Source organism: Trematomus bernacchii, unplaced genomic scaffold (genome assembly GCF_902827165.1).
Source record: "Trematomus bernacchii unplaced genomic scaffold, fTreBer1.1, whole genome shotgun sequence".
Classification (NCBI taxonomy): Eukaryota; Metazoa; Chordata; class Actinopteri; order Perciformes; family Nototheniidae; genus Trematomus; species Trematomus bernacchii.
Genome location: NW_022987683.1, coordinates 461,952 through 484,850, shown reverse-complemented (window position 1 = coordinate 484,850; position 22,899 = coordinate 461,952). Strand labels below are relative to the sequence as shown.

General features: G+C 41.8%; 1 protein-coding gene across 1 annotated transcript in view; it reads left to right on the top strand.

Moving 5' to 3' along the window:
* Positions 1-22,899, top strand: part of nlgn2a (neuroligin 2a) — a 191,532-nt gene that overhangs the window by 120,317 nt on the left and 48,316 nt on the right. Inside the window, exon 4 of the mRNA XM_034136426.1 lies at positions 9,594-9,743. Within this exon, the coding sequence (XP_033992317.1) occupies positions 9,594-9,743 (150 nt within the window). The remainder of the gene's footprint in view (positions 1-9,593; positions 9,744-22,899) is intronic.

Below are 22,899 nucleotides of genomic sequence, written 5' to 3'. Positions count from 1 at the left end.
AACTGAAACTCTGCCGCACGGTCCCCTCGTTCCTTGGAAGAGGCGGAGAGGTGGGTGTTTGTCATCTGCTGGTGGACTAACCGGAGAGAATTACAGTGCTTGCCTCGACGGGGAGGGATTGCATTGCAGCGGGAGAAAACGCTTGCCTCGGGGAGGGAGAAAGAAAGCCACAGCGGAGAATAAACAGAAGGGTAACCATGGTAACTATGGGCGGGAAGTCTTCTTCGTTGCTTTCAGCGCCACTTACAGGCCTGGCATATGTACTACAGCGTCTCCAGCGCTTTAGAGCGGCAATGGCCGGCCGTGGCCCAACCCCACATTCCCCTGATAGGTGGAGAGTTGGCCCAATAGCCGTAGCGCCACCGTCCTGACGTCAGTAACGTGTTCAAATCTGGATCAGTTTTTATCAGATCCGTTGCAGTCCCTTTTTTAGAGATTTGGGTATGGAGGAAAATAGAGAGGGTTGTGTTTTCTGACACTTGGTGAGTTCCCTGGAACACCGGGGACACATATTCATGTATAAAAGACGTACAAAAGTGCATTTTGCATGATAGGTCCCCTTTAAGGAGCTCATTCCCTGTATCAAAAACCCATTATAAAAATGCCAGAGCATGGACACACACACGCATGTCCCCGATGCAATCAGTATGGCCTTTGCCTTGATCCATTGTGCTCTAATGATTCAGCTTTAGCCCGGCTCGGTGGCCTATAGGCTGCTCTGCTGCTGTGCATCTCATCACATCCCATTCATCACCCTGTCCGCCTGCCATGACCTACTATTGACCCACACGCACACGCACACGCACACGCACACGCACACGCACACGCACACACAATCATGAGAGACAGACAGCCACACACAAAGATGATGGCACAGTGTGTGTCTTTTTCTTTTGTTCCCTGAATGAACCTCAGTTTATGCCTAACTCAAGGTTAAGAAGCAAATGCGCTCGTCAATTTATTTTATTTTTATTTAGCCTTTATTTATACAGGTGTAAATCTCATTGAGACACAAGGTCTCATTTCCAAGAGAGACCTGTCAGTGGTAACACTACCACACAAAGTTACAGACAGACAGGACACTAAACACAGAGGCAACAATAAAATACAACATCGTAAAAAAAGTAGTCATTGAAATCCATATAAAGTAGTCAGATATAGCAGGTGCAAACACCCACAGATGATTTCTCCAGCTTTTTTAAAATTAGTTTAAAATCCGTGATGGGTATCAAACTGGTCAGCTTAAGTTTCTGCTGAAGTGTGTTCCAGGTCGAGGGGGCAGAGTATGATATGGCTTTTTTCCCAAGCACCGTGCGAACTGAGGGGACGGACAGAGTGATGTCATTTTGAGATCGTAGGCTATAGATGTACTGTTTGTGTGATATGTAAGTGGATATGTAGAGGGGCAGCAGTCCAAGCATAGCGGTATAGATGAATTTGTACCAGTGCAGTGATCTGCGCATTGATAATGATGTCCAGTTGACTAAAGAGTACAGCGTGCAATGGTGTGTGAGGGGTTTACAGTTGGTTATGAACCTCAGAGCCCCATGGTAGACAGCGTCCAGCAGATGAAGGGAGTGAGCTGAGGCGTTCATGTACACAACATCCCCGTAGTCCAAGAGCGGCAAAAATGTGGCAGCTACAAGCCGTTTCCTCGCACTTGTGGAGAAGCAGGCCTTATTTCTAAAAAAGAATCCCAGTTTTAATTTCAATTTCCTTAAGAGATTGTCAATATGCTGTTTGAAGCAGAGATTTTCATCTATAGTGATGCCTAAGTATCTGTAGGTGTTAACAGCTTCAATGGGGTTATGCTGTGCAGACATGATGCAGGGAAGAACAGTTGGTAACCTTTTCTTATTGGAAAACAACATGACTTTTGTCTTATCTGAGTTTAACACCAACCAATCACCACCAGTCAATAGAAGATCTTTGTTACCCACTGTTTTATTTTAGTTAAAATCAGTCACTTTCAAACTGGCATTCCGACACACACACATATTATACAGATAATCTAAATGTAAAGTTAAAAATACGGTTTTGCCGTTATGTTTTTCGCACTTTAATGAAAATAAGAGCTGGAGATCATCATAAATGTAAAGAAACGTGCAGCAGATCACCTTTAAATAGATGCTTGTAGATGGTTTTGGTCACAAGAATAATACACATTTCATTAGTATTTAAATAAATAAGATACATATTGAGAATAAAACCTCATTCCAGACTTTAAATTATATATATATAAATCTACATGTTTTTTAAATGGGTTGACTTTCTCAAATAAGATAAGCAGTAATAATTCAAACCCATCATGAGACAAATTACAAGTCTCAGAAATACAGAAATATGCAGAGAAGTAGTCCTTCTATTACACTGTTACAATATTACCAGCGCTCTGTAACCTTTCTGTTAATTGGACCACTTGTACAAAGAGCTTCTGTGTATTTGCACACAGATGACAGTTCATCATTTGCCATGAGCAAGTTCCCTATTATTACAGCGTTGAACCTCCAACGTAAAAGGTCAATATTTATCTACACCTCACCCCCACACGTGCTTGTGCACACACTCCATGGCATATCCATAATAATGGCAATGACAAAGGAAGGTAGGAAAATATAAGTCGAGCGTATGTGGGATAATAAAATAATAATAAAAATGCAAATTTTGAGGAGGTATGAAGTTCTGCGTTGAGTTGTCGTTTCACCACGATGGGATTCAATATCTTTTTTAATTACGGCTCTGTGTAAGGAGAGGGTTCCATCTCTCAGTTTAACGTATGGGAAGATGATATCTCGGCAGGCTCCCACGCTCTCTCCTTTGTTAAGTCAAATGCTTTTTCCCTCTACAGTGAGGAACAGGAAAGTATGTGGGCTGAAGTTCCTAGGAAGTGAGCTGATGCATCAGCCTTTCACTTTTTTTTAGGTAAATAAACTACCCAGTACGAGCACTTGAATAGCCTTTATTTAAATGATAACGTCCTGATTCCATATTTTTCCTCTCCATTAATCCGACTCATCCGAGACCGCATGTGACGCTGCCTGAGGAAGCAAATTGCAAAAACGCAACATCTTGCAAGAAACAGCGTCTGAGGGCTTCTTAATATTTAACAAACTATGAATGTGTCATACCCACTTAACGGGAAGAAACTCAGCTATCAGACAATATTAACCATTTTTAGCTAAACAAAACAAAAGGGTAATAACAAAGGCTCTGAATTAGCCCTGAGCGAAAAAATGCTAACGCACTTAGCACAGAACTCAAGGTAAAAATCTCTTATTACTTATCGGATCTGCACAAACAAGATATCGATTAGCAAGCTGAGATTCCACAGATTCCAGATATATAAGTTTCGCCACGATCAGAACTCGTGGCGAAACGACAACAAACAACAATACAAATATTTGCTTTACAGAGCCAAAACGGCTAAAAACGTCATACCTTTGTTGTTTTCTGATCAAAAGTTGTGTTCAATGGCATAAAAATGAGAACACCGCTGCTGAAGGTAAATCCAATGTGTCTGTGTCACTTTGAAATGATTACTGATAATCCATCATTCCATTTTTATGTCAATAACGGAGATTTCATATTTGCTGCTACGATAGTTACTACTGTAGAGTGTATGACAGCTTCCGTTTCCGGGGCATTCTGGCTACGCATCACTCATTCACCAATGGGTAATGTTTAGATGGATTTGAGGAACTTCCCCTCGATTCTATTGGCTCTAACGGTTAAAAAGAGGTGTCAATCATCAAAATCGACCGACTTGGGCCAAAGATATGGAAAATGCACCCAAATGACCCCAGAAGTGTTTTTTTTCTTTCTAAATCTCTCTAAAAAGGTCAAATGTCACTTATTTTGACTCAATCTTGATACAGGGTACTTATTATATGTTATATTTTAGTCTACTATCCCATCATTCAAGGGTGGTTTTCACTATAAGTAATGGTTTTTCTTTGGACGGACACTATAATTAAATTTGTTTTACTATGTTCAATCTGAATTTACTTTTAAAGTAAGGCCCTATGGCTTAATGTGCCACTAAGCAACTTTGGTAGTTAGGAACAAGGTCCCGCCTCCATAGCAGGATTCAGTTCTCCAACAACATCCATCAGAACCCAAGTGAGCATGCTCAATTAGCCCAATGGTCGAAGATCCAGGGAACATAGGGGCTCATAGTCATGCCATTTTGGCTTCATGCCCCACTGAGAAACTGTTATTGGGATCAATAAAGCCTTCAAAGCTGTATCCAGTCCTCTTTTTACATCCATATTACCCTGAAATTATACAACAACAACAGGAAAAATATACCAGAAAATATTAACAAAGACTTTACAATCTAAGGCTTTTCATCTGTTATCTATCCTGTTACACCGTGAAGTTCAGCCGGCCTCTTAAGAGCATATCAATCATTCTTCTCCTCTTCTGCTGGCTCTGAGTGTTTACTGACAGCCAACATCATTTCCCATCAAATCAACAGCAGACAGTGACGTATGGGCGCAGCGGACCGCGCGGATCGTCGTGACTAATCAGTCGCTTGATAAAGTGGTGGAAGCTAAGGGCCGCGTCTCATCAGGGGACCGGGGGGGGTGGTGTCTCCGAGTGCCACGGTGGGCGGTGAGCTAAACTGGAACACTCCAACACAAGTTCAGGCCTAATCGTCTCATTGTCTCCGTTCTGCTTGAGAGGATCAGCAGCCGTGCTAAGCTCCTCTGGGTACCAGCCCTCAGCTGCTCTCTGCCATCTTGTTTTGTCTTTCATGTTGTTTGTTGATTTTGGCATTGTCTTTTTTTTCTTATTTTGTTCACCTTTTCAATGTTGGGTTCCAGTTAATCATGGTTCCCTTCTGTTCTTCTTGCGGTGCTGGTATAGAGGAAGTTACACTGCCTGTCAGTATTCCTTGTCTGTAGGAATTCACATCTTTATTTGTTCTTTATTATGGCGTTTTTTCCAATTGAAGCTGGCGATGTATGGATATCATGATAGAGATACCGTCTTAGATTTCAGATATCCTAATACGTCTCGTATTTTCCTGGTTCTGAAGTCTGCTTTAGAATAAAGTGATGCTATTTTCTGAGTTTGACTGTTCTACCTGTTCTATCATTTGGTTACTTAGTCATTAAATACATACAAAATTAAATTGTCATTATGTTTATATTTTCTAAAAGCGTCAGCGGTCAAGCTTACCAAATGGTTGCAATATCGATATCGAGGTATTAGGGTTAGGGTTAAACTTGTGATATGTGATTTCCGACCAGTCCTCATTCCGAAAAGCAAAGTGAGAGTGATATCTTTTGGTGACGTTGACCTATTGCTGAACTTCTGCTCTTCATTTTAGACATAGCACTTCAACACAAATCAGAGCTTGCCATGTCATGTCACTATGAGTAAGCCTCTCGCTCCCCAGCATCATCTCGTTTGTATGTGGAAATATTGACCATCTGCCGATAATCTAGTATAGGATGTCTAGGATTTGTTGAGGCTTTGCATGTATATTCTGGTAGCTGTCCCCAACTGTCTCCATGGTACAGTACATGGTATACACTGTCGTCATTCAGCACCTGTTCTGTTTGTCTGTAGACATGCTAAACAAAATGACTAATGGAAAGCATATGATGGCATTATTATACAAATACCACAGGTTCTCCGAGTACAGCTGATGATGTGATTAGGTTTTTAAGCACCTTGCTGCATAACATTTGCATAATTTTAGGAGATAGATGATGGCAGCCTTGGTGGCAGGGATTTTTTTTGGAAGCTTTGAACACGTGATGTCATTATAATAGTGTCTTATAGAATACAATAGCAAAAGATGGTGCTATTTATTGATGTTATCACAGTCAGCTCCCGGTCAGGATTCCTTCACTATTCATCGTTCGGAAGGTTTTAAAACGGAAGCAGACTATTCTGCAGAGGTCTCTCAGAGGGCTGCCCTTAACATTTGTTTGCATGTTTCTCTGATAACTTAAAATCCAGACATCTAATGGCTAAGATCCTTCATTAGAACTACATATAGTTAAAAATGTCCAAGATCTAAATGGTTTATTGTAGAGATTTGGCTTGAAACTGGATAAAAAGTCAATTTATTGCAGCTTCTGGTAGAAAAACCACGATGGTAATTCATAAAGAAAGGGGATACATCACACTAACAAATGACCAGATGAAACAGACCATCAACTCTTAAAAACATACGTATGCCTCAGAGTTTGAATACTGTTGGAGACATTTGGTGTAATGTAAGTACAAAGTTCAACAGATCAAGTCAATTTTAGACATTTGAATGCGGAAATATTACTTTGAAAAGCAGTTCATCCAACATTGATTGATCGATTGTGTGAATTCTGAGAACGGGAACACTCGTTCATGCGTGGCATTCCAGACTTTTCTTTCAGTTGAAATGCAACAAAGAGGCAGAGAGAAATAGAAGGCCTGACACAGGAGGAGAGACAGAGGGAGGCTCGTAGCCGGAGAGCCTCACTCCTTCCTGTCACTGTGCCAGAACAATTCGCCCGTTACTGATCCATGCACACAGAGGCTACAGGTCAGCTGTGACAGCCTCATGGTGATTGTGTGTGTGTTTGTGTCTTATGCGGGCGTGGGTGTGTACATCAAGTGCATCTGCATTCTGTCTCCCATGATGCCAGCGGCTGTCAGTCTTCATCTCCTGATGCAGAGGTGTGTGTGTGTGTGTGTGTGTGTGTGTGTGTGTGTGTGTGTGTGTGTGTGTGTGTGTGTGTGTGTGTGTGTGTGTGTGTGTGTGTGTGTGTGTGTGTGTGTGTGTGTGTGTGTGTGTGTGTGTGTGTGTGTGTGTGGTGTTGTGTGTGTGTGTGTGTGTGTTGTGTTGTGTGTGTGTGTGTGTGTGTGTGTGTGTGTGTGTGTGTGTGTGTGTGTGTGTGTGTGTGTGTGTGTGTGTGTGTGTGTGGTCATTCCCCACTAATGAAATGAGATTCAGGTAGCGACGTGGCGAAGGGCACCATGGGGTTAGAGATGAACGAGAGCAATATGTTGCCACAGCAACAGTCGATGAGACTTCCACGAGAGAGAGAGAAGCAAGTGGAGGAGAAGCAGTTGCCATAGCGACTCTCCATTGCAGCTGCCTGTACATTTCTCCCTCCCGACTGATGCACTGGTTTCAGCTGTGGTTGTGTATAAGTATGACTGTGTGTGTGTGAGATACCCTGAGTCACTGGAGTATCAGTGTTTGTGTACCATGTGAAACATGTGATGCATGTTTCAGCAGGTATTACACGTGTGTGTGTGTGTGTGTGTGTGTGTGTGTGTGTGTGTGTGTGTGTGTGTGTGTGTGTGTGTGTTGTGTGTGTGTGTGTGTGTGTGTGTGTGTGTGTGTGTGTGTGTGTGTGTGTGTGTGTGTGTGTGTGTGTGTGTGTGTGTGTGTGTGTGTGTGTGTGTGTGTGTGTGTGTGTGTGTGTGTGTGACTCAGGGAGCCAGACACCCTCTCATCTCTCTTCCCTCCTAACAGATGCTGTAGTGGTTATTTATGTGGTTGTTCTGCACTACTGCTATTTCATATCCCCAGGCCACACGTACACACACACGTACACACACACACACACACACTGAGGACTGTCACTGTGCCACGGTTCTAAGACTTGTGAGCCATATGCTACCGCGGGGCCCCTGGCAGGCAGGAGTATCGTTGCTCTCTGTCAGCTGGGGACTGGTTCAAAGGCCAACGAGGGCCCATCAGGGACCATGAACACAGCGCATTGGTACCAGCCGTATGTTATAGCATCTGACATTGACATTCACTTGATATTTCCTGCATGCATTTTTGAAGAATGTTGCTGGAATTTGTCATAATTTAGCAATTCCATTTAACTAATCACTCCCTATCTAATAAGCAGAATAACACCATTAAATCAAGGACATAACAGATGACAATCAAGCCAATTCTAAGTGAAATCAAATGTTGTTTTAAGATAAATAACAATCTGAGACTCACTTTTGGATAAAACCTTGTGAGACTATATCAGCATGTCATGGTTGTCGGCCAATGTCCTCTCCGGCCTGTGAATAAAACATTTCATCCAATGAAATGACGCTTTAGTTATGCATCGTGAAGCATTGATTTAGTGGGTGCAACAAGTGTGTCTGCAGTGTGGAGGTCTATAATTGCACGATAAAACCTACAACGATCTTAAAATAAGTAAAAATGACTCACAAAAATAAAACAGAAAGAAGGATATAGCCCCTTCAGTCTTTCAGCATCATTAATAAGATAATAGGCTGCCTATATTTTTGTTCACTTTGCCCGGGCACAATGTTTATTCTGCTAAAGGAGAAACGTAATTCTCTGCAACAAAAAAAGGAAATGCATAAATCAGTCTGCGAGCAGCCGAAATGAGTCCATGATATAGTCATCATCATCAGTACTTGCTCGAGAGTTTCTCAATAAAACCAATCCTAAACTTTGTGTTCTAATGATAGAAGTGACTTTCACATAAAACCTTTTAGTTATCTTTCCATTTTTGAACCTCAAGGTAGGATCCTTTTGCCAAAAACGATAGCATCCAAGAAAACAGTTCTCTAGAGATTCCCCACAGGGTAATTGACCTAGAAAAAAGTTGATATGACTGTGTCTTCAGCTCAGGGTAAGTTGCCATTTGCATTTTTGGGAGTTCCAATGTGCAAAAATAAAATGAGGAAATTATGTAAATTCATCGCAGACGAGATACATTAAGAGCTGATGGCCTTTTGTTATCTGTCGGTTTCACAGAATGTTCTTCAGGCTCTCCTTCTTCCTTCCTAATAACGCTCCTCATGACATATTGACGCTGATATTTTGTACCTGTATATTGTGCTTGTTGGGGCCAGTAGCGTTTTTTCCTCACATTTAGACCAATTTGTTTTTGTTGCACATTTGTACACAAGCTACCTGTCTTAATATCTGCACAGCTCTCCACTTTTCAGAACAATTTTGCACGAGTATTTTCTCATAGTATACTGTACATAGGTTTTTGGTATATCTATATTTCATGTAAATCATTTTCTATATCTTAATGTTATAATAGTTAACATTTTCTGGTTGTTTTCCTTACATGTTATCTTCTTTAACTGTGTTTATGTATGCGCCATATATACCAAGGGAAATTCCTTGACCTTTAACCTGTTTCTGATTGTGATTTCTGATCAGCTACAACTCATTACCCATGTTTGTGCTTTATTAACACCTCGAATCCATCGCACATTTCTCATTGTTCCAGTGATTTGGTCAGCCCTAGCTTCAGTGTACAATAAAGACTGTCAGAGGCTTGAGAGACAGGTTAAGCTGCAATATGCTACACCACCCGGTGCTTTTCTTCCAGCATTATTGCTTTAATCACCAGGAAACATTTGATGAGATCACTCTTGTTATTGCTGGAATCGGTGCCTGGAATCTAAATTACCTTGAGCTCCCTTTTTATTAAGAGCTGACATCCAGCTGCAGGGAGTTGCTCTGATATAAAAATATATTTTCATCCCGCCGAGCAATTTTCAGTTTGTTGAGTATATTATAGTCTAACACAATATGTGATCAAAGACAATATGAGAATAGTAAATACACTTTTTGACTTATTGTTTTCTCCTCTGTTTAGATATTCGTGACCGCAGGAAGAAGCCGGTGATGCTGTTTATCCACGGAGGCTCCTACATGGAAGGCACCGGAAACATGTTTGACGCCAGCGTCCTGGCCGCCTACGGCAACGTCATCGTGGTCACCATGAACTACCGACTGGGCGTGCTCGGTAAGTGTTTGGAAATGAAAACCGCACATCTTCTCATTTTCCCTTTGCACTCAATCATCCGCGCACACATGCAAGTCGATTTCTCCTCCGCAGACTCTTCTTGATTAGTCGTTGATGGATGGCATCAATAGAATTCATCAATCTAATGACAAGCCGTGCCGCCGTTGATCATGAGCGCTCACTTTCTTATGGATTTCTTTTGTTGATTATTCCAGTCTCAACACTCTGATTATGTAATTATGCGCTTTCTTTGAATGCTGCATGAAAGCGCTGCAAACCGTCACATTTAAACCCCCCCCCCCCCCTCTCGCACTAAAAAAGCACTGTGTTCATCTGTCATTTATATCCTCGCACAAAGAAAACAGTACTTCTTGAAAATATGTTTGTAAGAGGCATTTAATATGTTTGACACGTTTTGTCACTGCAGTTTTAGAAGATCTTATCAGATTGTTGTCTTTGTCGTTAAAACTATTTATTTTCAAAGATGAGGGCCCTATTCTGCTCATCTTCAGAATTCAGAATTGTATTTTGTTCCTCTACTGGGACATGTCTTCATGCTTTAATGTTCAGAAAACTCTTTATTTTTCTCATACTGCCTGTGCTGCAGCATCTATTTTCACCCTCTGTCTGAAACCAGAGGCCAGTCTGCTCTGAGTGGTTAGCTGGCCGGCTCTGTTGTGATTGGTCAACCACTTAGAGATGTCCCACCCCTTAGTCTATCACGTACAATGTGTTAGAGAGCTAGCCAAAAGAACCGCAAGTGTTACATAGTGATGTCACTATGTTACAGAAGTAAACAAAGGACTTTTCGGACGTGTAATTAGCTAAAGCTTTGTTGTTTATTGTTTATTGATATCAGACAATGATACTACAGATTATTCAATTATTAATTAAATGTTTCGTTTTGTTATTGGTTTCATTTGTATTTTCTTTGGTTTTACACGCTCGAAAAAAATAAATAAACTAAACTAAACTACAATGGAGGCCTTTCAAGCAGGGGGGGTGGGAGAGAAACTCCCTCTGGAGGGAACACATGGATGTTATCCTTTGCAGACCATTTACATGCACACAAACCTATAACACAGTACAGGAAAGGGAAAAGCACAAAAATCATAATAGGGCCTCTTTAAAAAAAGCAAAATGAATGAAATACTCTAGTTGGAAGATAAATGACAGGAACATTTGTTTGAGTAAAGACAAAGACTCAACATTGTCTATATTTTTATGGATATATAAATTAGTTTTAGAAGTTGTTCTATACATCAAGTAAATCCATCCTTTTCCAATTTACAAGATAAAGGTCACATGATGAAATCTACTTGTTACAAGCAGGGAGAGTTCTGTTGGTCTATTTATCTGTCAGGTCAACATGCAAATATTTACACCCTTACACTTAAAATATATTTATGGTCTTATTTATTCTGCCACTGAGTCCTGCATATTTTCTGACTTTGCCAGTAACTCTACTGGAAAGGCCTTTATGAGGAGGAACGCAGAGACAGCAACAAGCATGCAAATCAGATACAGATCTGGCATTTTTACTGACCCAGAACCTCACAATTCTTCATTTTAACTGCACGCCCTCGCCTGCCGCCTCGCCTCCAACCTCTCCACGTCTATTTCCAAAGCTGTATAATTCATTCCACAAAGAGCGAGGATTGTAAAAATGCCTTTACAGAGTGTTTTGCTCGAAGAAGGCACAGTTACGATGCACTTTTGAGCTTCCGCTACCGGCAAAGATGAAGGATTTGAAAAGGTGGCTTTTAGAGGCCGAGCGCTGTAAGTATACTGTCTCCTCCGGTCGCTGTGAGCAAGAAACTGCTTCATCTGTCACCTCCAGCACGAGCTTGTCATTCTTTTCATGAAAATACACTTGACTTCCCCTCTTTGTTACTCACCGCACTCTGTCTCGCTCCATTGAGACCAAGTAATTTAGCTCTGAGAGGAGGAACATGCCTCTAAGGAGGCAGGTGCTAACTAAAGGAACCTAAGTGCATTAGATATTTCATTAGCTGGGGAGAGAGTGGGCTGCTGGAAGCCGTTTCATAATCGGCTGCCTCACATTTGTTTTTAAAGAAACAACAGTGTTGTCTTTTCCGAGGCACTTACACAGACTTTACAATGATGAAAGATTTTCATTTGCCGGCAATTACCTAAAGTGTTTTGGTTCTGCAATTTAAAATGTGACTATGATCAGAGATCCGTGAAGCTGTCAGGAGCGTGTTGCCTTTATTTATCAGTGCTGAGCAGTGGTAGAAAATGTTTTATCTTCCTCTGTAAAAAAGTATTTCACCATGTTAATTGCTCAGATCTGGGAACACAGCCACGTTTCTGAGAATGACTATTTCAACCGGAATCATTTGAAATAACGAACACACACATAGTTTTTGGTGGAATGATGGAGTATGTATCACCTCCAACTGAAGTGGTTTCAATACTCTGGCCCAGGTGTTGGCTTGTTTACAACCGTTGGAAAGTGTTTTTGTTCATGCAACCATCTTGTATCAAAGGGCCTGAGTTTACATATCTAGGAACTACTTTGTGCCGTGTAATCATGGCAATAATAAGTTGTGAAAAAAGGGAATTTTCCTTATAGATATAAAAACTATCTGCATCGTCTTTGTGATTTTTGGAGTTTATCATCAGATCTTTGATCCAATCAATGTGTGACAGTTCCTAATTGCCACAAAAGGTTCTTCGGCATGAGACATCAACTGTTTTTCCTTTCAGATTAGTCTTTTTATCCAAGTTTAAGCTTCATATGTAGATTTTTCAGATGGACAAAAATAATCAGAGGGAATCCAAGTGAGTGGATTAGTACCAGAAGTTTAGTTTTTCAATGAAGATACTCCAAGTTCCTTCTCTCCGATGATTGCATGTCAGCGGATGCGGTGGGTAGGACTGATTTATCCCTTTATCTTTCATCTCTCTCTTCGCTAGTCTGGTGGCATGTTTCGCATCATCATCTTTCCTATCCGCGACACTCTGATCGCATTCTTTGAGTCAAGGAGAAATCAAATTGAGACGGAGACTTTGTCATTTGTATGCAAAGAGAACGCCGCCGCTATCTCCCCAATATGAGAGCCATCCAGTGCAATTTGGCCATAATTGGGAGAAATGTGAGTAATCTCTCGCACCATGCATCCCATATGATGGATGGTGTTTAACTTTGACAGAGAGAGACACACAGAGAAGCCAGTATATATGTGTGTGTGTTTTAGTAGCACATGTAGCCGAGTGCATTCATGCATATCAATGTGTGCTGCTGCTCCCGCTGTGTTTGTGTTCTTGCTTCAGCAATCGGACATGCTGATTTGGGAAGGGGGAAAGCAGGAAGTATTGATACAGGAAGCTAGATGTGGTCATGTGAAACTCAATGTTTGCAAGCCTGCCAGACACAAGTGGTTATCTGTGCATGAGATGACCCACAATCCCTCGAGGGTCACACATATTGGATGCTGTACACGTTTGCAGTTTCAATCAGCGGTCAAGGTTTACTAAGCCTTCCAGAAGTTACCTTGATTTTTGCAGTTCCATATGTTTTCAATTTAGCCGGGTATTTAATATTCACGATCACATAAATGATTACAGCTGGAGTTCATTTGAATGCACCGCTGCTAATTCAAATGTAAAGCTGCTCTTTAAAACATGGATTCTAGAAGCAACGGACTGTAAATTGCAAAGTTCTCTGCCAACGTGAAATCTTTAAACACAGTCATCCAAAAAAGGATGTTGTATACATTAATTTGGTCAAAATAAACCCTGGATTCATACATTTTATAGTCAAAACGTTTAGTTATACAACGTTTTTTTGCCCCAATGTAATTGCCTAAAACAAATATCAATATATTCGTCCAATCATTCAACCCTAGTCTCTGCTCTGCATTTTTTTCTTAAAGGAGCTACGATGCTAATTTTCAGATTCATATTTGTATTTTGTTCCTCTACTGTGACATGCTTTAATGTTCAAAAAGCTCTTTATTTTTCTCGTACTGCCTGTGCTGCACCACCCTCTGTCTGAAACCAGATCCCAGTCTGCTCTGATTGGTTAGCTGGCCGGCTCTGTTGTGATTGGTCAACTGCTTAGAGATGTCCCCTCCCTTAGCATATCACGTACAATGTGTTGGAGAGCTAGCCAATAGAAGCATGTGTTAGGAAGTGATGTCGCTATGTTATGGAAGTAAACAAAGGAGCCCAATGGGGACACAGGGATTTTAGCCCTTTGCGCACCATTTACATGCACAACAACCTATATAACACACTATAGGAAACACACAAAATCATGATATGTCCTCTTAGTACAGCGGATAAGCTCTCATATTATAACAATTGTGCATTTTATGAGAAAAGCATGACATTTCTTACATAGTTAGTGCATACCATGGTTTATTTTCAGATGTGGAGGGAAGTCAGATTTGACCTGTGAGGACCGTGAGAGGTCAAATCCAAGATGGCCGCCAGTCTCTCGGGTCAAATGTTCAAACACGCTTAATTTTGGAACCAAACATTGTAGAAAAACATTTAAGGTGTCATATCCAACTAAATTAGGGATGCCCAATCATTTGGTGATACTTTTGAGATCGCCAGAATTCAAGAAAATGCATTTAGGTGAGGATAAAGGTAGAAATTGACCAAAAATAAGCTGTGTGTGTGTGTGTGTGTGTGTGTGTGTGTGTGTGTGTGTGTGTGTGTGTGTGTGTGTGTGTGTGTGTGTGTGTGTGTGTGTGTGTGTGTGTGTGTGTGTGTGTGTGTGTGTGTGTGTGTGTGTGTGTGTGTGTGTGTGTGTGTGTGTGTGTGTGTGTGTGTGTGTGTGTGTGTGTGTGTGTGTGTGTGTGTGTGTGTGTGTGTGTGTGTGTGTGTGTGTCAGATGGCGCAGTTATGTATTGTATTTAATTTTTGTTGAAGTATGTCACTAAAAAGCAACCTTAGCAAAACAGGAAATTATGTCAAATTCATATTTTAAGAATTAGCAAGCACCTATCTATTTTCAAACGTTTTATTTAGCTATTGTTGCAAAATCGCTACTGTATATTTTTTATACGAAATATTGGAATATTTAGCATTTTTTTGTTGTTTACTCTCTCATGATTTTAAGTTATTTCAGGTTGAAAATATCCCGTACAACCACAAATTAAAAAGGACTTCGGAACAGGATTAGTGTAGCATCAGTGTGGACATTTATCATGTCTCTGCTGTTATGTATGGGTTGTAGATCTTAAGAGGATGACTACAAGGGATCCAAATTAAGTTTATTATCAGAGATATTTAAGTTAATTGATTTTCTACATAAAAGGAAGGCTCCTTGCACATTTGCTTGAGCTTGAATTTAGTTCACCTTATAGTATAGTCCCTGTTCATCCCTTTATAACCATTTATTGCCACCACGACAACGAAATGGTGTGCATAATATATATTTTAAAAGTAATAATTTCAATATTATGTTCTGCTCGGATAAAACTTGTTATATCCTTAGAGTCATTTAAAATGTTTTTTTTTCTCCATACCATGGAGTCTAAATGGGTAAACCTTTGTATTTGTAATTGTACAGCCATGCTAGGACAAACAAAACCCCTTTGTCCATGTTCTCTCTGCACTCTCTGTCACACACACAACATACATAACCCTTTCTTTGCATGACCTCTAAAATGTCCATGTGAGCCACTAAAGAACAGAAAAAAAGCTGCGCTACCTTTGGGCGTTTTATAGGTGGACAGGCAGGGAATCGAACCCCAACCCTCTGTAAGTGGAAAGGGACAGCGGTGAACCTTATAGTTGAGTGCAGCCCTTTGTTATAACAGCGAGGGTTAAGAGAGCTGTTTGTGCTCTACATGGAACTGTTTTCCATCTCCATCTTTGGTTTACATTCTTTCAGCAGTTTGTCCCTCTCTAAACCTCTCTGTTCCCCATTCTTCTTTCTCCAATAAGAGGTGCATCATTATTTTTCTATTAAATATGACATTGGGGAATAAAACGCTGTTGTTGTTTTGTTGATAGTTCCATCCATTTATACATACTTCATCCTCCTGTCACGGAGTTCAAGCACTTAGACTTGGAGAGTTGGGCGGGGAACAAATATTATGCTCGTCACAATCATGTAATCACAAAAAAAATAAATAAAAAATGTTTTCTTCAGCATGCAGACTGTGCCAAGTAAAGCCATATTCCTCCAGTCTCTGTATTAATGCTAGCGCTGGGTGACCATAAATCCACTGGAATATACTATACCATATCACTCACATACACACACACACACACACACACACACACACACACACACACACACACACACACACATTTTGCAAATTTCAACTGATTGACAGCTTATTTTTGGTCAATTTCTACCTTTATCCTCACCTAAATTCATTTTCTTGAATTCTGGCGATCTCAAAAGTATCACCAAATGATTGGGCATCCCTAATTTAGTTGGATATGACACCTTAAACGTGTTTGAACATTTGACCCGAGAGACTGGCGGCCATCTTGGATTTGACCTCTCACGGTCCTCACAGGTCAAATCTGACTTCCCTCCACATCTGAAAATAAACCATGGTATGCACTAACTATGTTAGAAATGTCATGCTTTTCTCATAAAATGCACAATTGTTGTGCTTATCCGCTGTACTATCTTTCATTATTATAAAACAGTTTTTAGGGCTCACAGCTTTCTGAGTTAACTATATATTCATACTATATTGAATATGCAAACTATGGAAATATATTCCGCACTCTCTAGTATCTGTCTGTTTGCACTCATGAATTGTCCTTTTTATAAAAAGCACATAAGAAAATAGAGCACAGAGACAGGAACGGCATTAACGGCGGTCGGGGCAGAGAAATCATCCGTCTCAATCTTCTTTCCATCTTAGTGATTGAGAGACGTGATCTCTCCGTCTCCACTGACTCCCCTTATTTAAATGCCAGCGCTACGCTAATGCTAACCGCCATTGAATCACTCACAGCCTGTCCGTATGCTAATGTGGAAATGCACCCACAGACGAGTTTCTCCAGCTGTGTGTGTGTGTGTGTGTGTGTGTGTGTGTGTGTGTGTGTGTGTGTGTGTGTGTGTGTGTGTGTGTGTGTGTGTGTGTGTGTGTGTGTGTGTGTGTGTGTGTGTGTGTGTGTGTGTGTGTGGTGTGTGTGTGGTGTGTGTGTGTGTGTGTGTGTGTGTGTGTGTGTGTGTGTTGTGTGTGTGTGTGTGTGTGTGTGTGTGTGTGTGTGTGTGTGTGTGTGTGTGTGTGTGTGTGTGTGTGTGTGTGTGTGTGTGGTGTGGGGGGGGGGGGGGGGGGTAGCGGTGGGAGGCAGCAAGTCTCTGCAGGGAATTCTGCGGAGTTCAATATGTAATGAAAAGCTTCGCCGGGCCACTCATTACTTGACCTTGCCTCGGCTGCCTTAGCGACAGACATGCTTACAGTACGTACGTCACCTCCACCCCAATGAGCTTTTTATACCCTCCCCTCCCTACACCCGCCAATGCAAAAGTCGGGGAGCGAGACAGAGATGAAAGTGAGACTACGCATTCATTCAGACATTAACAATGATGATGAGAGCAGAGAGGTGGAACAGCGGCGTACAAAGCTCGGAGCATTTTCTCCTCTTTTTTTTTTTGGAAGCTGCAGCACTTATGTCGACACCGATACTGTATGCACGCTGTGGCCACACACACACACACACGGAGAGATGAGAGAAGTGACAGTGGGAGAGAGATGAGAGGGAGAGGGCAGAGAGCGGGGGGAGGATGGAAGAGAGGGGCAGCATTTGCCTGTGATGCTAAAAATAAAACCTGCAGAGCCGCTTCTGAATGTGCACCAGAGCAGACATTCACCCAGCGCACAATTATATATGCACCGCGCTGCACGTGCTCAAAGCAGATACGGCTTCTTGTGCATTTAACACACACGGGCTGTGAGGAGTCCTGCTCCAAACGTGTCACTCTCACACACTGTTACCGTGTCAACATGTGGTATTCAGGGAGTGTGGAGTGTTAAAACGCCTTCAGCAGGAAGTCCTGTCCGTGTGTGCGGTCCTACCACCAGACAACGGTGCGAAAACCAGACAAGATATTAAGACACACAGGTTGAACAACTCTCCCGTACACACTCCCCGGTCGCCATAGCAACCCCCCGGCAGAATTGATGAGTCCTCTTGACTCCGTGCTACGGGAGAGAAAGGGGGACTGTGGTGTCTTTAAGTGTGTGTGTTGGGCGTGTGACTTTGAAAAAGAGGACACTATTTTCCGAGAGGGGATTAGCACCTCAGCTGGCCGGCATCACACACACACAGGTGGGGTACACACACACACCTCGACACAGACTTGTGTTCTATCTCATCGCTCCCCAGACGTTGCTTCTCCTCTGTTTGTCCGTGGCCTCGATGCTCTATCACCTTTTTTTCTTCTCGTCTTCCTCTAATTATCCGCTCATCTATTTTCCCACCCGTCTCCTCCTATAGTTTCACACCAACAGGAACTTGTGAAAAATTCATGTATAGATACCGTCTAATGTCTTTGATTCGCCTCGTTCCTAGAAGAAAAGATTCCAAGTGCTATATGTACTGGTTCTTAAAAAGGATGTCTTCTCATATCATCAATCCAGGTATATTTCACTTCTTTAATTGCAAATCCCACAGTCTCACAATGGAATAAATGCTCTTAAAGTGTATGCCCAGGGTCTACTCGTTAAATATTTATTTTACATGTAGTGCTACACATTGATGCCATTAGTTAGTTTCCCCCCCGCTGCAGTGGATTCGCCTCTTTAACGATGCAAGTGGCGATAGACTTTTTTTGACTTTAACTGAAGTAAATGTTGATTGCACCATGTAATGGTCGCAGAGTAATGACACCATCAGTGTGGTTCTCTATAAGTCTCGCTTCCACTATGCAATTCTGTCTGCCTCCGGGTCACGATCTCTTGGGAGAATGACGGCTTGATTTACGACACAAAGGAAGAGGACGACACAAGAGTTATACTTATACCTATGAAGGTAATAATGTCAGTTGCAACTTTAAAGTGAACATGTGCATAAAAGGTTAAGTATTGTAACTACCTGCATAGGGATTTAGCTCAAACTTTCCACATACCAAACTATTCAGGAAGTGTACTATGTGCTTTTTCCCCTCCTTAACCATGTTCTTCATATTATTATAGAAGAATGTGAATATGGCTTTTGTTCACTTATTGAAAATGAGACCCAGATTGGAAAAAACACAATTTTACTTAAAATAAATCTGAAAAGAATGAGGTTTCAAGTCTATAATCTACGGTGGCCGACAGGTGCATATGCATCACAATGGCCAACATCTTAACCATTGAAGAAACACGGTGAAACAGGCACACTCTGCCAACAGTGACAGTTTGCAAACCTTATAATCCCTGAACGTCAACAAGTGCTCCATTCCCAGCTGTGTGCGTCACTTTTGAGTGTCCGCTGGTTTCCGTTGTGTTTGGAGCTTCTTGCAACGCTTTTAGTAAACGCTGCGCATGTGTTGTCAAGTTGGTGAAGATGTTTCCTCATTTGCATGTGTTTTGGCACTTTTGTGTTTTTAGATTTGCATCATTTTTGAAAGTGCTACACATTTCTCTTAATGGAAGCTGTTTTTTGCACCTGTGGGCCACCGTAATAATCCACTTGAACTATCATAGTTAAATGTTGCATCATGGCACATAAAGCGAATCATAACACAAGTTTATTTGTGTTATCTTGCACAGTCTGGGCATGGTAACTATTTTTGATAAAAATTCAATGTCAGTGTTTTTTTAAACATATTGAAATGATATATCACCTCCTGTTACATGTAGGGTTTTTTGGGGATATTTATAATGCTAACAACTTAGCGTTTAACACTTGTGTTAAAGTAATGACGTAATGACAGGGGAATGAATCACTAGGTGTTCCAGATCCAACATATGTCTCTCGTTTTTCTCCTTTCTGTCTTCTCAATCTCAATCAACTCTGTTTGGTTTCTTCATATGTCTCCTTTCTCTCCTGTATTTGTTGCAATACTCATCTTATTTTTCTTGTAATCTTCAACCCCCCCCCCCCCCCCCCCCCCCCCCTTTACAATTTGCTGTGGGCAACTGAGTTATGGGGCAGATTATGCTGATGTATGTTTCACATGTCAAACAATCAGCTTTGTAAGTGAGGAACCATGGGCTGGTAATAGCCGCGGATGGATCATCATTACGGAGGGATGACAGCCGTTTGAATCATCGCGTGGCGCTACAGGGCTAAATGGGAGACTACTTCTCCCTCCGGGACGACAGAATTGTTTGGGGAGCCAAAATAACATCCCATGCATCTTAACACTGGGATTGACACTCGTAAAGACAAGCTGTTAGCGAGTGTACACACAGTTTTTCGGCAAAGAAAAGCATTTGCGCGAGAATCTGCTGCGACACGATGTTTGTGGACTGAAACTAACAGCCTTTGAGCTCAACACTTAAAATAAAATAAACAGCATATGGCATCGGGATGCAACAGTATTCATATTCTGCTGAACTGTAGGCTGTGTGTGTGTTTGCTTACTCATCAATTCAGCTCGTTAGTGTATTTACATTTTTCTGTATGTACTTCCTGGTTTTTCCTTAGCGTCAGCTTTCTTGGCTGACTTACTCCTGAGAGAACAGAGTGTGACGCTGATGCTGTCACCTGTTGGTTGTTTGGTAAGCGAGACAGAAGCAGCAGAAAAGACGTTTTGCCAGTCAAGTCAATTGAGGTTCTTTTTCTGTGCCTCTTCCTGGAAAATAACCTCATTGTTAGGCTTCATTACATCCCAGTCTACAGAGGCTTCTGCAGTGTGTAAGCTGCCTTAAAAGTGAAGGGAATGCACACAAAAAGTGGTTCTATTCACTAGGTTGCATAGAGCTGCTCTTGGTGGTAAAACAATGCATACAGTGAGGCATTTTTCTCCTTATTTTATTATAAATCAAATTATTTTAGCCCTAAAGGCAGCTCTTAATGTAAATAACTATTACAAATACTTCAATTGAACCATGTAGTTTTGTTCCCTTAACATAACCAAGTAGTATTATTGCGTATTCGTTTTAATTTCCATCGTTAGCCACTGCAAATCTAATTCAGCACCATGGACAGCGCTCCTGTTATTTAATGAGCATTTTATTTTTACCCCGTGCTTCGACCACGATGTATTCCTGCTTCTATTCGCATAATTTCCTCGTTGCTCCCCTCGCTGCCTGCTACTTCCTAAGCCCATTATTCCAGCCTCTCCATGCCAGGCTGCACTGTTGCCACATCTCTTTGCTTCCAGAAACACTGGATCATCCTCAGGCTCCAGCTGGAGGAGGCTCTGCGCCGGGGCATCGGGGGGCACCGTGACCCAGCTACTCCCTTCTCACATGCATCTCCACCCTGCCATCACAACTGCATTAACCCATCAAGCCTGGCTAACACAGCACCTGGAGCCAGGAGAGTGTGTGTGGCTGGGTACACCTCATTACTCATGTCAGACGGACACTTCTTTTAACACACACGCATGGTAATACGCAAGTCATTCGCATTATCGGGAGGGTGAGGTCAAGGACGCGACTGCACGGTCGTCCAGGGTGCCCCGTGATTGACAGGAGGAGAAAGCATGATAATGTCAGAGGCGATAGCACGCCTGACGTGAACACACACACTGTTGCACGCACACACACGCATAATAAAATGAGACAGCAGAGGGCCGAGGGAGAGGGAGTTGGACAAAGGTAAAGCGAGGAGAGTAGTGAGAGGAATGGAGTTCACTCGACCGTGCAGTTCACTCTCCTCCACACACACACACACACACACACACACACACACACACACATGCGCACACACACTCATGCCAAACACAGGCTGGCCGTAGTAACTCGGTGGCACAGTAACAGATGCTGCGAGCAGTGTGGGAGCCAGGCTACACCTGCTCTCCGCTTTGGTCCTCAGCCACACATCCATACACACATCCTCACACACTTCCTCTCCCCTTCCCCAGCCAGGACACCTCTCGGCCTGTACACTACCCGAGCCATGCCCCCCCTCTTTTTCGCCACCTGGTTCCTCCACACGAAGCTGTCCAACAAAAACAGACGCACACACCGTTAAAAAGAAAATGTGTTTGTTTTGGCAGGGTTACCATTGCAATTACAAATGCCTTAACCTTATCTAAGTATCACAATATATAAGTCATGTAACCTGATTACTTTCCGATACTTTTGGATTACCTCGTGATCGAATGCAATGCATATAAATAGAGAACCATAGAGAACAATATCAATCAGATAGCCTTAAGTGTATGTAAATGTACGAGTAATCTATTACTTTGTATTGTATCCTGATTACATATTCCTGTTACCTAACAAGCCTGGTTTTGGTTTGGTGTCTAAAATATGGTCTGTGAATATCATTACTACGACATATAATACATCTGTAAATACTCAATTGTGAAGTTTTATGCTTTTACGCGTCTTAAAAAAGCAGTTTCTCAAAAATGTATCACGTAATAAACTGATCCACCTTTAGCTTACAGACAGTGACATAAATGAGACTGCCTTGTTTATAGCCTAACATCAGCTTTTCACAACTGGCAATTCCATTTACACCAAGTGTTGGTGACTTCAGAAGAGTATCTCCCTGAAAAATCATAAACATTTGAGTAAAATCCAACTACTTTTTGACGACGGTGCCAACATGATGCCAACTTCGGCTTTGCCCTACACAAACATGTCCTATATTTATTTCTCTCTTATCACACTCGTTATGCATGCATGCAAATTAACCCTTGTTAATTAACTTTAAAGCCAAGCTGTGATATTAAGAGCTTAAAAATCCATGTTAATTTCTGGTATACTGCAGTCTTAAGTAGCGACACACACTTTCCTTTTCAACCTGCTTCAACACCTGGCCTATTAATTGAAACCCTTCCGTGGTTCTCTAAGGGGCTTCCTGTGTGTGGGAGCGCATTTGCACATATTCCCCAGTTCAGCATATTAAAGAATGTACGTGTTGGAGATGGGATATAAATATGTACAAGGTGTGGGTAGTGTGTGTGTGTTCTCCACCTGTACTACTCCAGCTCTTCTACTCTGATCAAGGATGAAGCAGCGTAGGCATCTCATTAGGAAGCTGCTTAAGCTAATTAAGTAATTAAGCAGCCCATTGCGGGAACCAGCCCTCTGTC